The 15,472-nt window shown below is 37.8% G+C and overlaps 1 protein-coding gene across 9 annotated transcripts in view; it reads left to right on the top strand.

Annotated features, from left to right (window-relative positions):
• SORBS2 (sorbin and SH3 domain containing 2) overlaps positions 1-13,036 on the top strand; it is a 173,760-nt gene extending 160,724 nt beyond the window's left edge. For all 9 annotated transcript variants that reach the window (XM_060085826.1, XM_060085825.1, XM_060085823.1 and 6 more), the window contains 3 exons: positions 5,512-5,561; positions 9,259-9,365; positions 11,072-13,036. In XM_060085826.1, the coding sequence (XP_059941809.1) occupies positions 5,512-5,561; positions 9,259-9,365; positions 11,072-11,133 (219 nt within the window). In that variant the 3' untranslated portion in view covers positions 11,134-13,036. The remainder of the gene's footprint in view (positions 1-5,511; positions 5,562-9,258; positions 9,366-11,071) is intronic.
• Positions 13,037-15,472: the final 2,436 nt, after the last annotated feature.

The raw sequence follows: 15,472 nt of genomic DNA, 5'->3' as shown, positions 1-15,472 counted from the left end.
TGTGTCAATGAGATGGTATGCTTTGGGTCACCGTAAGTTTTTTTCTTTGTCAGATTTTTACATTATGTACTTACATGTTCTATTATATGTGTTTGTGTGGAACACAAATATTCTATATTCTTTAGATTTAGGCAAAGTTGTGTTTTCACAATTTAAAAAATAATTTAAATATTTAAAATAATTGTATAATGTAAGAAAGAAAAATACACCTAGAAACATGAACATGGTACTGTTTGTTATTAAGAGAATTTCATCTAATTCTGGTTGGCAAGTACCACACCTAACATTTTCTGGGGAAAAAAAAAAGAACTCTGGAACTGCTAATAGCTCTTCCAAAGATTTTCCCACATTAGTATTTAAAGAAATGGTCAATCCTTAGCTAAGAATTACCTAATACTAGATATAGTTAATCCTCCAGATGCCTCTGCAGAAGCACAGATAAGAAGGTAGGTTTAGGATAGACTGTGCCTTACTATCTCAGCTAGAAGAGTATATATTTTACTGATACCTAAGCTTCTAGGATATTTCAAATCAACTTTCTTATGAGCAGTGGCTTGTGATTGGTTCTGGCTTTGAAAATTAGCATGTGTTTAAAACCTGTCTCATTTGTATCTGTTTTTGACAACACTAAAAAATAGCTACACTAAAAGAAAAAAAAGATTGTTGCATTGCCAGGGAAAAAGCTAAATATTTAGGATTCTATAAAAACAGCATGTTTCATTGGGTTTTCTAATTTTTATTGTGCTCTTAAGACTCATTAAGGAAATATAAATATGACATAATTCTCGCTTAAAATTTCCAGCACAGTGACTGTAATCTGCTAACTTCAAAATCATCTTTTTAAACTCACAGCTCATATGAGCTTCTTGAATGTCACTAATGTATCTTCTATATTTATCACAAAACCGCTAAGAAGTTATGAGTAATAGAAATGCCTGAGCAGATAGTGAAAATACAAATGAACACAGACCAAAAATACTGGTGGCTAAAGACTGATCCTTTCTCAAGAACTTAAAACGTGGGATAGGAAGAACATGGTCAGAAAAACAGATAAATATGTATTCCACATCGCTCTGTGGTCTTTAAAATATCCTTTCAAAATGAATCCAGGCTGAAGAAGCAACTTGGTGAGAGCTGTCCAAAGGCAAAACAACTTTTAACATGTTGCTGCCATTACTCACCATTAGGTGGCAAAAGAGTGCAGATACCTCACAGGTCTTTGCCCCAGGGTTGGTGCCCAGTTATAAGGAGGGGGAAAGGCAAAAGACAACCTTCTACGACAATTTGTTTGGGTATCCATACAGAACATAAACACTTGCCTAAAGGAAAAAAATTAAGGTGTTGATTTTAAAAAGCCCGCACTACCTATTCCATCATAGGAAGCTTTTATGCAATAAAGAGTGAGAGTCAGAATTGTAATTCTGTTCCTTCTTCTTGCCTATTTGCGATATTAAGAAATTATCTTTGGGTTTTGGTTTACTGATCTGAAAAATGAAGTTTAATTACTGTTTTAAAATTAATTGTTTTTACATGACTGAGACACTTGGGAATTAACCAATGCCAGTTGTCATAGCTCTCTGACAACTGAATGAGTATCAGAGGAAATATATCTGTAGAAACGTGGACTCCTTTATGGATTCCCTGAGGGGGACAAGATCTAAACCATCAACTTGTCCACCTCCTTGATTTTAAAGATAAGGAAGCTGAGGTGCATATCCAAGGTCATATAGTTAATCATCGCCAACACTGGAAAGACACAAACATGCCCTCATAAGTATCTGTGCTACTTATTCCTCTATTGACCAAAGACTATTTTTTAATATAAATTTATTTATTTTATTTATTTATTTTTGGCTGCATTGGGTCTTCGTTGCTGCGCGTGGGCTTTCTCTAGTTGCAGCGAGCGGGGGCTACTCTTCGTTGCGGTGCGCGGGCTTCTCATTGCAGTGGCTTCTCTTGTTATGGAGCACGGGCTCTAGGCGCGCGGGCTTCAGTAGTTGTGGCATGTGGGCTCAGTAGTTGTGGCGCACAGGCTTAGTTGCTCCACAGCATGTGGGATCTTCCCGGACCAGGGCTCGAACCCGTGTCCCCTGCATTGGCAGGTGGACTCTTAACCACTGTGCCACCAGGGAAGTCCCAAAAGACTTTTAAAATAAATTATTTCAGTTGCTATAACTGGTCATCTTTCCTCAAAACTGGCTCCTAGTTATCCATATTCACATGGAGATGATTCCTATCAAAAGTAACCTCAGAAAAGTTCTAAAAGTCACCATTATAATAGATATACAACTTCTCTGCTAATAAAAGCTGTGATAAATCCTGGCCTCAGTATGTGAACAGTATAGAAAACCAGTGATTCAGAAAAAGAAAAACAGTGGGGGTGGATCCTTTTAAAGTGTATGAAGGAAGTGTTGAGAAAGATGAGTAAAAACAAGGATGTTACTGGCTGACACACCCTGGAACACAAGTTCTTAAGACATAGAGGCCTGTAGAATTAAGGAAGCCACATACTTTTTTTTTTTTTTTTTTTCTTTTTTTGCGGTATGCGGGCCTCTCACTGTTGTGGCCTCTCCCGTTGCGGAGCACAGGCTCCGGACGCGCAGGCCCAGCGGCCATGGCTCACGGGCCCAGCCGCTCCGCGGCATATGGGATCCTCCCAGATCGGGGCACGAACCCGTATCCCCTGCATCGGCAGGCGGACTCTCAACCACTGCGCCACCAGGGAGGCCTGAAGCCACATACTTTTGGCAATAGCCCAGTTTTCATAATTGCCACAGAGATGGTTCATTTAAATGATTTATGAGATGAGTTGAATTAAAGGAATTAAACCAGTGGAATTGCAATCACAATAACGGAAAGGTGCTATACGGGTTTTATAAGTAGGCTGTTTTATGTTAATGAACAGTCTAATCCTTAAAGTTGCAGTCACATTTTTTTTTTTTTTTTTTTTTTGTGGTATGCGGGCCTCTCACTGTTGTGGCCTCTCCCGTTGTGGAGCACAGGCTCCGGACGCGCAGGCGCAGCGGCCATGGCTCACGGGCCCAGCCGCTCCGCGGCACGCGGGATCCCCCCAGACCGGGGCACGAACCCGCGCCCCCTGCATCGGCAGGCGGACTCTCAACCATGCAGTCACATTTTAACGTAAGGGAGCAATGAAATTAGACCAGCCAGTTTTACCAAGCACTGGATGCCGTGATATCAAAGTGAAACTTCTACTCAACTCAAAAATATTAGAATGGCTTAAATATGTGGAAATAGGCATGCCATTTTTAGAGCACAATAAAATATATTTTACAAAACATTCTCTCTTAAGACAAGAACAAATAATATTTCCTTATTTATAACTTTGTTGTGCACTGTAAACTGCGCTATGATTGTTTTTGTGAGAGAACCGTTGCTATCTTGGTATGTGATTCAAAACATGGCATTTTAGATTTTTTTAAATTGCATTTTTAAATATAGTGTGTTTGAGTAATTAACACCAGCATTTTCAATATCGTGCGGCTTCAATGCATAATCTTTGGCCCAAAATTTTACTCCTGGAAATGTGTCCTAAGAGATAGTTCAAAACAAGAAAATAGCTCTTTGTATAAAAATGTGTATAGTATTGTTATTTATGATAGTGAAAAAGGCGAGATCAATCTGAACTTCAAAAACAAAAGAGAGAGAGAAATGGTTAAGACAACCAAAAAAGATATAGACATATATGTGAGGGAATAATATTCTGCAGTGATTTAAAATGAAAAGGAAAACTGAGAAAAGAAGACTGGAAATAATTACAAAAATTAATAGCAATTGATATATACACATCTTATTTCTGCATAAAACATATATATATATATATATATAAGATATATATGACATATATCATATATATATGACTGGATGAGAACTTGTAGAAAGGTAGTAGGATATAGGCTTATGAATGACTTATTTTACCTCTTCATACATTTAAACTGATTTCAATAATATGTTGAATTAAATGACCTTAAAAATGGCTGGAAAATGGTTTAGTCTTAATCATTCTTAAAATAGTATATGTTATAATTCTAATAATAGATACATTGTTAGTTATTTTATGTTGATTTATAGGCTAAGTATTATACTCTTAAGTCATACATGTGTCTGATAATTTTTATCCACTCTTTAATCTTATGCTTATATATTCCATGCACAGACTGTTGAGTGAAATTTCTAAGAATACTGTTCGTAAACATTTCCAATTACTATAACTGAAAGCTTAAAGTTTTAGTAGTAAGCACCTAGTCTACTATGCTAGACAGACAGCTTGAATGGGAAGGGAGTGGATAAAGAACGCAGGAAGGGAGTAGATTATAGGCTCGAAGACTCAGAGGAGCCCCAGAGTCCCCCTGCGTTCTTGGACCAATGGGGTTTCTATGGACAGTCTGCAGGGGGAATTCCCAGGCTCTCAGTAATCCATTCCTAACTCTGGGATCCAGGAATTAGCCCTGAGGTCTAAAGACATGGATCTAAAAACTAAAGCAGTCATCAGTAAAGAATCACTTATAATTACCATGCAAACTCTGGTTTATCTCATTTTACCACGCAGCCATCATTTAGAAGAGAATGCTTTTGAAGTGTGTTATGAATGAACTGAAATTCTTTTTTTCCCCCTTAAAAGGTAACGTTTAGGTAGTCGGTATAAACTACATTGAGTTTACATATTCAAGAAACGTGTTAACTTTCATTCATTGCAATATTTATGTGGATATATGGGATGCAAAGGCTTGTCATTTCCAATATTATAAGTATCTATTACAGATACTGGTCTTGATGCTTAGTTTAAAAAGAAAGGAAACTCTTTTGAGAGTTCAGTGCACTGGGAATTTCTACCAATATGTCTCTTCTAAGGTAAAATGTTACATGTTACCTGGATATTGTTTGTTACATGCTATTTCATACTCTCTGTTTTCTCTTTTTAAAAATGCATGTGTTTCCTCCACATTGAGAACAGAGAGTGTAACTTCAAATGTAGCATGACATGTCTGCCTCTTGACATGTTTATCTGTACTGTATGTGAAAATGTTGTCTGTGAAGGAAAAGTATAATAGAATGAATGTGGATACTTTGCTGTTAGACTAAATGTGGTTTATTCTTTGCTTGTTTGAGAAAACGCTGAAGAATAAGGTTGTATGAAGGTGTCCAGACTTCCCAGTCTAGTGATTTGGTGTCTATGTTCTTGCCATGTTCCTGGCCTTTGAAAAATCAATGGGACTAAACCCTGACTCTTCCTTAAAGCTTGAGCAGACAAGATTGCAGATATGTTCAAAACAATTGAACCTTGGTTATTTTGATTTAATTTAAAGCACCTTTCAAAATATTTTAATTATTAATCCAGCAGAAACCCTTTATTTGGTTTTTTTTCCTTCCTCTTGGTTTTTTACAACAGGAAATATTAAATGTCAAGAAAAGTGCCATGCCATTATCCAAATTATCTTTTAATTAGTACCAGTTTAAACATTGATTACATTGAAAATCATTTCATTTCAGCCACAGCGTCCTGTGTTTACTCATGAAAACATTCAAGGTGGGGGGGAACCGTAAGTATTCTTCTTATCTTCTAAATTCGAGACTAACCTTGACCCACAAAATGGACCACTGATGTACCATAAGCGAGGATGGTACAACTTTGCAAGTGAAAGAGATCAGAGTAACTAACATGAGATGACATCTCCCAGATTAAGAGAAATTGCCATAGTCTCCATCTTTCACAACAGAGAACAGAAGCTAATTTAAGAAAAAAAAAATCCGTGATTTTGTGGAGAACACTTTGATTTATGCACTAAGAAAAAAACCTTCCAATGCTGCAGTGATTCCTAAGACTCATGAATCTGTCTCCCGCTCTGTTCTACTCACCACGTAGATTCTAGTAACTACAGCCTTAAAGATACACTGAAAATGTTCTCACGTTGTTTTTACACATATTTGAAGAGCAGGAGAATGTCAAAGTAGACCTACAGTGATAAGTTAGTAGCATAATTCCGAAGTTCCATTCTTTTGGAAATGGCAGTATTAAAACATGCACTGTCATTCAGTTACACGATGTTCACCACCCAGAGGACCAGGAAAATGCCTTTTCACACTTTCTTTCAAATCCCCTCTCCTTTCTAAGTCAAATCAATCTGAAGGTGTCACACATTGTCTTTTAGGTTCTCTTTCTGCTCCATTTTGTCCATGAGAGATATTCAGAGATTATCCACTTCCTGTTGGCCGTTGCCTATTCTGAGTGCAGAGCCAGACCCTGGGAAGGAACACTTACAGGACTAAACCATGTCAGGCTGGCTTGAGCACACACACAGTGTGCCTCCTGCCCACTGTCCAAGCTCCGCTCCCCTGCAGCAGAGCAAACCAGGGGGGCCTGGGGTGTGGCCTGGTGACCTCACTCCTCACAGACCTGGTGCTCGGCTAAAAGCACGCTCCTCAGAAACCACCTCTAACCTGAGACTGGCCCTCACGAAGTACAGCCAGAAAGGTTTTATTTGTTAAGGAAAAGACTATGAAAAAAATAGCTTGGAGGTACAAATAATTTAAAATTTCATTTAATTGGAAAAATGTTAAATATAACTTGTAACTCTAAAGGTTTGTTTTGTTTCCTTATTTACACAAATGATGAAGGGATCACGTCACAAAAAATAAATCCCAAGGCTGCTTAGGTTTACTGCATTATCAACACATTATATCAGCAGCTTTTAATGAATTTATGAATCAAGATGTAGGTGATGTCACACTGTTTCATGTCATGAAGTTAATGCTTCCTCGTGTTTATGAGCTCACAGGTGGAAAAAGGCACATTTTCAGTGTCCTGCTTTGGACATTATAAAACATTCTTTATTAAATTTCTATTTGATCACAATGCCAATTATATGGGTATCACTTAATCTCTTTCATTTAAGAAACAGGTTTTGAGTGAAAATAGGAACATAATGTTATAATGTCACTGCAATTCAGAAGTACGATAAAATATGTTATAGAAGAAGTTGCAAGTTACAGAGAGAGCTTCAAGTTTGGCTGAGCATTTCCTATTTAAAAGACAGATTTCTTTTTGAGGCATCCTGACCCCACCACCATCATTCATCTCACCAACACATCTTTCAAAACAGCATTTTTTTATTGTAATTCGACTGCATTTCCTGTCGTGCAATACTGATTTTGAAAGCCAGCAGAGGCAGGAGGATTTCCGGAAGGTTTGTTTATGTTTCCATGAAACTTCCAATTTTTTTTTTTTTTTTTTGGTGGTCTAATTAAACCAGAATGGTAAGTAAACTCTGATAAGCACAGTGGCTTTCATCATATCAAATTGAAGGAGTTCGTGCCAATTTTTTTTTTTTTTTTAATCTCTTGGGACCTTGAGATTCTTCAAGCAGCTGGGGTTTGTGGCCTTAAATAGGCCTGTCTCTGTAAGTGGCTGGAGATGTGCCTGGGTGAAGGCTGAAGCCTGAAGAGCTCAGAGAATCAGTGTTTCCCAAAGTGAGAGATGCAATGTATATCCATGCAATTAACAGCCCAGGAATGCCTATCTCCCTCAAATGTGAGATCGTAAAAGGAACTATGGTGAAATTAACTTTCTCCAGGGATAGACAAGAGATACCATTCCTTCACGTGAGCATCCTCAAATCAAACAGCAGAATAATTTGCTCCAACCAGGGTTGGCCCATGCAAACATCCAAATTAAGGAACGTCGGTATTCAAGACCTTCCTGTCTGTTTCGCCACGGCTCTGGGATTCAGGCTACCTTTCTTTGTCCTTCCCCATAAGCAGAATCCTTTTTCCATAGAAGACCTCAAAAGCTCAAGTGGTTAAAACGGTTTACTAGGAGGACAAAATATTAACAGGGGAAGATATCTCTAATGTTGGAATTTCAGGCTTTGCTCTCAGGCCAGGGAAGATAATGTTTTCTAGGAGAGGCTGTTAGGCACCACATCTTATCAGCTCTTCCCCCAATACACCCTCCCCCAATCCAACTTTATCCAATGTGAAAAAGTTCAAGGACAGGGCAAGAAGCCAATGCAGCCGAGGCCCCAGTTTATCACATGATGTTTGAGTTCAGGTGACATGACAGAATAGTTTTGTTCTACCAAAGTATGATTTTCTGACTGAATGAAGTAATTAAAATAAATCATTCTTGTTCCTGAGCAGTAACCAATATTATCAACCTTTTAAAGTTGGCTTGAAAAAATTCACAGTGCCCTGAAATGTGGTTCTTATTTTCTTACACTGGCAGAATTACATTAACTGTTATGAAGAACGGCAGAAACAAATTCACTAACTGTTAAAAAAAAATCCCCCTCACATACTGGTAATATTTTAGTGGTAATATGAAGTTTTCATGTTCACTGCATATCAAATGCTTCCTGACCCCGAGCTGCTAGAACTTGTGTCTTTCCAAAATGCCAGTCCATATGAATATGCATGCTATTTTATTACCAAAAGTTCAATGTCTGAGTTTGCTACTGATCAATGTCAACAAAATATGTGTTCTCAAAGAATTCAGACAGAGAAAGTGGCAGCATTCTATCAGTAATTCTTTTTTATATGATTATTTTCAGAGTTTTTACATTGAACACAATTTCTCTGAGACCCATTTAAAAAGGAACGTATGTCCCTAACCTACTGTTTGAGATCACCACTTACACTGATTCAAACTATGAAACTAAACTGCTTTAAAGAATTCCTCCTGGTAAAAACAAAAAAAAACCCCAAAAAACCCCCACTTCTCTGTTATAGTAATTCCCATACAGTGATTTAGAAGTTGTATCTGAGACATTTTGTGCATCTCAATTTAGAATCTTTTGAAAATTCCACTTGCAAGCCGCAATTACTTGCTTCTGATTATGGCTAATTAAAACTGTAATTCCTTCTTGTTTTCATATAGCTGAATAATGCACATATCACTTCTTTTATATTCTGTACTATCATTTAATGTCCGAATGATAGTTATCCATGACTGGACAATTGAAATGCAGGCCCAATTTATAAATGTTTTAATCCAACTATGGATATTAGAATCTTCCATAAATTTTCCTCATTATGAGTTTTGAAATGCTATTAGAGTGGTCTAATTCCCATGAAAGCCTAACTACTTCTACTTACCTTACATGCTTACCAAAGACTTATACTACCTAATTAATATGTTAATAAGAATAGAAATGTTAAAAGTAAAATAAATATTATACTCTCTTCTGTAGTTTCACAGAGGCATAAAGATTTTGTTTAACACATCCATTTGTCCTGTTTAAGGTTTCAGGCTCTGTATAACTATACTCCTAGGAATGAAGATGAGCTGGAGCTCAGAGAAAGTGATGTCATTGATGTGATGGAAAAATGTGATGATGGATGGTTTGTGGGTATGTGTACATTTCCTTTCAGACACATTTGGCCATTCTGTAATTTGCTTATGTTTGCTCCCTTGCACAGTTGGATGTGATAGTCAAGCTTTCTTTGATTTCATAATGCCTTTGATCTTTCACACATCCATATGCACTATGTAATCCCAAGGCAATTGCATTTTTAATATAGTTTAGTATTTACTGCTTCAGGTATACGTGACTTTATGCTGGTTTTATTTCCAGTTCAACTGAGAGAAGAAAATTTCTTTAAATAGCACCAACCAGGAAAGACTGAGATCTAAGAACAAAAACAACGAAACTGCTCCCTAGATGCAAAATACCAATACTCTGTTGAGTGGTAAATGTTAGTGGTCAGCAGTGAGGATCTAATTTGAGAAAACAAGATGAAATGAACAACTCACCCATGACTAGGTCTGCTGTAGGTGCCCTAAAACACCAGTGATTCACTTAGCTTTAATGTGTGGTCCAAGTAGAAGTTCCATTCCTACCACTTAAAAAACAATCCCATTCTTACTGTCTTAAAAGAAAACTAGAGGTTTTCTGAGAAAAATTGTGTAGATGAGAGTATCATATATTAAGTTACAGAGGAAAGAGGTAAAGAGGAAACAGGCATAGGAGGATGGAGGAGACAAAAGATGAGGGAATAAGGGCTTTCTGTAGACAGGCCAACGGTGGGGAAATATAAGAACAAAGGCCACATTAGCAGCCACAGCCTCTGCCTCTGTATATATTAATCTCCCATTTAGAAGAAGGTAAAATGGCTTACCTACACAGGGATAAAGAAAATCAGTCATCAAACCAGGACAGTACGCTCCAGAGGGTAAATGCAAAAGGGAAGTGTAGAGACCCTGTTCGCTCTATGTGAGCTGGAAATCATAAGGAAGAATTTAGTGTACTAGCTCTTCCAAACAGTTTCAAAGAAATCATGTTATTCGAATCCAAAGGCGACCATAATGATGGCCGTTTATGCATTTGGTTTTACTCCTCATATTAGAAACATGCTCAGTGATAGAACCCCCACCCGCTAGTAGTGGTCTATCTTTTTTTTCTTTAGCGACTTGGTAAATAGTTCAAATTTTCTATATTTTATTAAGGACCCTGGCAGCGCTATTTGTAAATGGAGGCTGTGGCGTTCAGCATGATCTTGTATGAGATAATAAAACTGGATAGTGATGGCATCCCCAATAAAGCCTTCACATCACACTGTGCCGAGGAGCTGTGACAGACGTCCTGCTCCCAGAACCAAGCCTTGCTGTGGTGCTTTTCCAGCCTACCTTATCACATGGCCAGCCTTATCCTAATTGAGAAGATTGTATTTGAAAATGTCACTTCCCAGATGCGTTTCCTATTCCACTCCTCACTCTTGTTTAGCAGCCTCGGTGATGGAGCCTCATCAGACTTGAGTATCATTGTACTTAAAAGCCCACCTCCTCAGCAAGACTGCCCCTCCCCTCAGACTGAGAGGCTGAGCTTTTCTGTTCAGCCCGGTGTGATGGAAGCACAGCATTTAAGCTCAAGAGGCAACAGAGGCATCAGGCAATACAGATAAAACTGTTTACTTTGTCTTCCTATCTCTTCAAGTTGAGTTTTCTCTCTTTTCCAAACCCTGAGGGCTTGCTCTCTTAGTGAGTTTTCAAGCCCACATATATGAAGTGACATTTCATGGCTGTTACCCCTCTTTCATTTATCACTTCTATTTTCAGGAACCTCAAGAAGAACCAAATTCTTTGGTACTTTTCCCGGGAACTATGTCAAGAGGCTGTGAATCACTCTCCCCATTATTTATGCTGCATTTCAGCACCACATCTGCATAACCTTGCCTGAAAGATCTCCACAGGCCTCCTGCTGTTATGCCTTCTGGTTTCCAATAGAAGTCACCCACCATCACCATCTCCATCTGCCACCAAACCACCAGCAATGGAACTGCCGCTGCAGTGGGGAGATTGGAGGATTTGCTTCCGTGTGAAAGTGCATATTCCTGCCGTCTGCTCTAAACTTTGGAAAGTCAATATGCGGCAGCAGAAAGAAAATCATTATACTTAATAACGGTTGAGTAGTTGAGGCAAAAAAGTAAGTGTCTCAAGGAGGCTCTCTTGTCCCCTTTGGAAGATGTTCTCCCCTCAGGCAACCAGAAGATTGTTTATTACTACTTCCTGGGGTTTGCATTCTCACCTTCTTAGCTTGGCAGTATATTTTCCTTTCACGAGTTTGCCTAGTGTCCTGGTTTACACGATATGACAACTGTACTTCAGCTATTGTTTGCCTGCACTTATATGTTGTAATATGCACAGTGATTACAAAATCTAAAGCGAGAGTAGGAAAGTTAATTCGAATGAGTGTGATTTTGTTGAATTGAATGTGAGTTTCAAATAGGGGTCTTCTGCAGGATTTTTTTTTTGTACTTTTTAGAAGTGCAAACAATAAGTGAATAAGAGCCTTTGGTAATAATCAGGAGAATATAAGAGGTTTAGCTAGATTACAGAAAACTATTGTGTTGTAAAGTTGCATTGCTATTTTATATTAAAATGTAATAATCAGCATCATGAACAATGAGCTCTTAGTGTTTTATTTATCTGATAAAAGTTAAATAAAAGCAGTGTTAGTGAGAGGTGCAAAGAATCATTCTAACATAGACACTTGAAAGCATCTGTAAGCAATATTCATAGGTAAGATTTCACTGTGTGTACACATACACCTTTGAGATTGTATGAGGACAATCCATAAGATATGTTGTACATTTTATGGAAATGTAAAAGAATCTCACATATTATTTTATAGAAATAGAGTACTTCAGAAGCATCACAAGTATTAAGGCTGGTTTTAGTAAGGATTATGATCAGTACAATTATTTTTACTATGATAATTATTTTTCTTCTCTGGAACTCAGAATCCTGGCTACATTTGAGGACAGGAATATGTTGAGCCTGATTTTCCTCGTGTGTGTAAAATATTTCCTCAGAATACATTAGGCACTTTTTAGAGGCAATGTTAAATCATTCAGGTTAAATTTTCTGCCCTGAAGTAGAAACCTTGAAGATGATATTGGGACCTGAAAGATTTAATGTGGTTAACAGTGCCTGAATTACACGTACCCCGAGAACTAGCTTTGTATTTCTTATGACTTTGCATAAGAACTATTCATATTTGGATCTTGAGCACCTTATAGACAAAACTTTTTATGACATTTCTTCTGTGAACAGTGCTTGATCTTTTCACAATGCATGTAGACTCTAGAATTTTGTACGTATGTTTGCTCATTTTTTGTATGGACTATTTAGTTGTTGAGAAAACAGGGGAATTTCCTAATTTGGTCTTTATCCTGCCTTTAAACTAAGCTAAAACACTTTCAACAGATTACCCTTTACATCTCCCACAAATCATCATTATGCCTTGACAGTGCAATTCTGTAAGATAGCACTTCTGCAAAAGTTTATGAATATAAAACATCTTAGCAGCCAAACTGAAATGTATATAAATACCCATTAGAGAGGAATTTCATTAGAAAGAAGGTAAAGAAACATCTTTGAGTAGCCTTGATTACTGTCAAGTTCACAGCCAGCTTTATATTTTAAAGGCTTTGGGTTTGAAATTAGGTCAACTGCATGCAGCTTTGCTGATAAATGAATAATTACCTTTGATGCCATTTATGAGAAAAAATTCAATATCTGTTGCCTGTCATATTGAAGAAAAATTAATGTTTCTATTCTCTGTATCTGATTTTAAAAGGAAAAATATTCATACCTAGCTTTTAGGTAATTGACTTTGAATTCTTACAAGCAAAGGTCATTGTGTTTTTCTTGAATAGACATCTAATAAATTTGGCTTGGAAATATACTTCAGTTTTTCTTCTTGACATTTAATCTTACATGAATTGTGTATTTTATGCCAATCTGTTAGATAAACCTCAGAGGAAATGCATTTGCTCTGTGTTCTCTGGACACACAAATGGAGAAAAGATGCCTTTGCATAAGCTCAGAGAAGAAATATTTTCTAAACCCATCACCAAAGCTCATTTGCTAAATACTCCTTGGCTAAACATTGCTCTTCAGCTAAAACAACACATTTAAAAATATTTCTGCCTCAAAAACAGCTATTTTTCTAAGAAGAAGTTAATTACAAGAAGTTGTAAGCACTTTCCAAATTCACCTTTCTTCGGTTGCCCTAAAAAGCTTTATCACCATTGGCATGGCAGACTCTGTTAATACTCACAAGCTCTCCATGACTCTCAAACTATGTACTGCCGTTGGGGGTCATCCTTTATGTCACATAGATAGTAAGTAACTAGCTCTTCTAGTTGGATCCTTTCTAATAAAGCGTAGTCCTTTCTGCTCTATGTGCTTCAGCCCTCTTCCATATCTATCACTCATGTATTTAGAAACACGTACGTTCCTCTGTTGGCAATTCAGTTATCAACAATGTCTTATCATGTTGCTTCATCCTAATACCCATCCTGATCCCCTCTGTTCCACTGGATAGTTTCCACTATGTATTAGCTTTCCACAAAAACATGTTCCCTTTGTAGGAAGAATATGACCCATATTATTCTTTCGTCCCTGTTTTCATGAGAACATTTATGGGTAATTTAACTAGGTGAATCTGAATCTGATCAGACGAAGGATGTTGTTGGTGTACTCAGAGGTTGCTTGTCATTACCCTCTTCAAGAGAATCTGTTGCCAAGTGTTCGGCACGCTAAAAATATAAATCTGCTATTTTAAAACCACATGCATCAAAATCTGGATTCCCTTGTCCCACCTGAGAATTTATCATCTGCTTCTCTGTAGAGTCTGCTGAGATGCAGCAGAAACTTTGTCAAAGCCCCGAGCTGAAGAACCCCTAGACAGCTTTTCATTTTGCCTAGACTTCTGTCACAGCCAGCCAGGCACTGCTGTAGGGTCCAGAACAGCTACAGCCACAGTTCGACCCTCCTGCCGTGCTTCCTCACTGTGAATGCCAGGATTCTGGGTAGAACGGATTTATTTTTGCTGCAAAAATGGATGCTTAGTGACCTGTTTTACTTGATTTTATGTCAGTGCATGATCATCAATACACACCAAAAATTCCTTAGTGTGTCTCATTTATGCCACTCATGGCCACCTTGGTAGGTGGAGTCAGATCCATCATTGGGAATCCAATACAATGAGCCCTGTAAAGCACCGTCTCTACTCACCAGCCTCAATCTGCTGTGGACTCACATCTGTCCACTAACTGGCCAGCCAGGTCAGTGGAAGGGCATCAGGAAGGGACCCTCATTATTTTATGTGCCAAATTTTTATCCCCCCTTTAGAGGGATTACTACAAACGGGCATGTCCATTTCTTATTTGACAGGAAGCAGAAAGAACCCGTTTGAGTAACTATTTCCATGATGGTCCACTGCTTGATCTCTGTGCGTAGGTGGTCACTTTGTGTGGCCTGATAATTTCTTCCCACTGTTTTCCAGATTGCAGCCACAAACTGATCAAATAGAATAAGCACTCGGTCAGCTTCTAAAAGCCTGTTTATTTAAAGGTTGAATCATTTCATCTTCCTTTCCAGATTGTAGCCCTCCAATAGTTGTTTATGTAGCAGTTATGATTTCAAATTATTTACTCATCATGGATGATTGGTTTAGAGCACAAGCAGAGACTGGCATTAGCGGTAAATGGACTACACCAGGAATTGGCAAACTATAGCCTGTGGATCAAATTCAGCCTGCTACCCGCTTTTATTTGGTCTGCAAGTTAAGAATGGTTTGTACAGATGAACATGGGCAATAAATTTGATGATAACTTTGAGCCCCAATTAAGTGAAATGTTGTGTCCCCAGAAAAAGAATCCCTTTCTTTTCACTGGTCGGTCTATATTAGAAAAACTTTAACCTATTATTATTATATTTTGAATTTCATCAATTAAAAATTGATGGAAATTAGTTTTCTCTCTGTAACCTAAGTATGCACATAATATCCTCAATCTTGCCTCCTGGCCCACAGAACCTAAAACACTTGCTATATGTCCCTTTATAGAAAAAACAACCTGTGAACCCCTGGTCTATTCCAACTGTCAGCAACAAACCTAGAAAGTGACTAGAGGGAAAGAAACACTGAATGTCTGCTATATCTGTCTGCCA

This window comes from Mesoplodon densirostris, chromosome 20, assembly GCF_025265405.1.
Source record: "Mesoplodon densirostris isolate mMesDen1 chromosome 20, mMesDen1 primary haplotype, whole genome shotgun sequence".
NCBI lineage: Eukaryota > Metazoa > Chordata > Mammalia > Artiodactyla > Ziphiidae > Mesoplodon > Mesoplodon densirostris.
The sequence above is the reverse complement of the archived record's forward strand: the minus strand, read 5'-3'. Positions and strand labels throughout refer to the sequence as shown.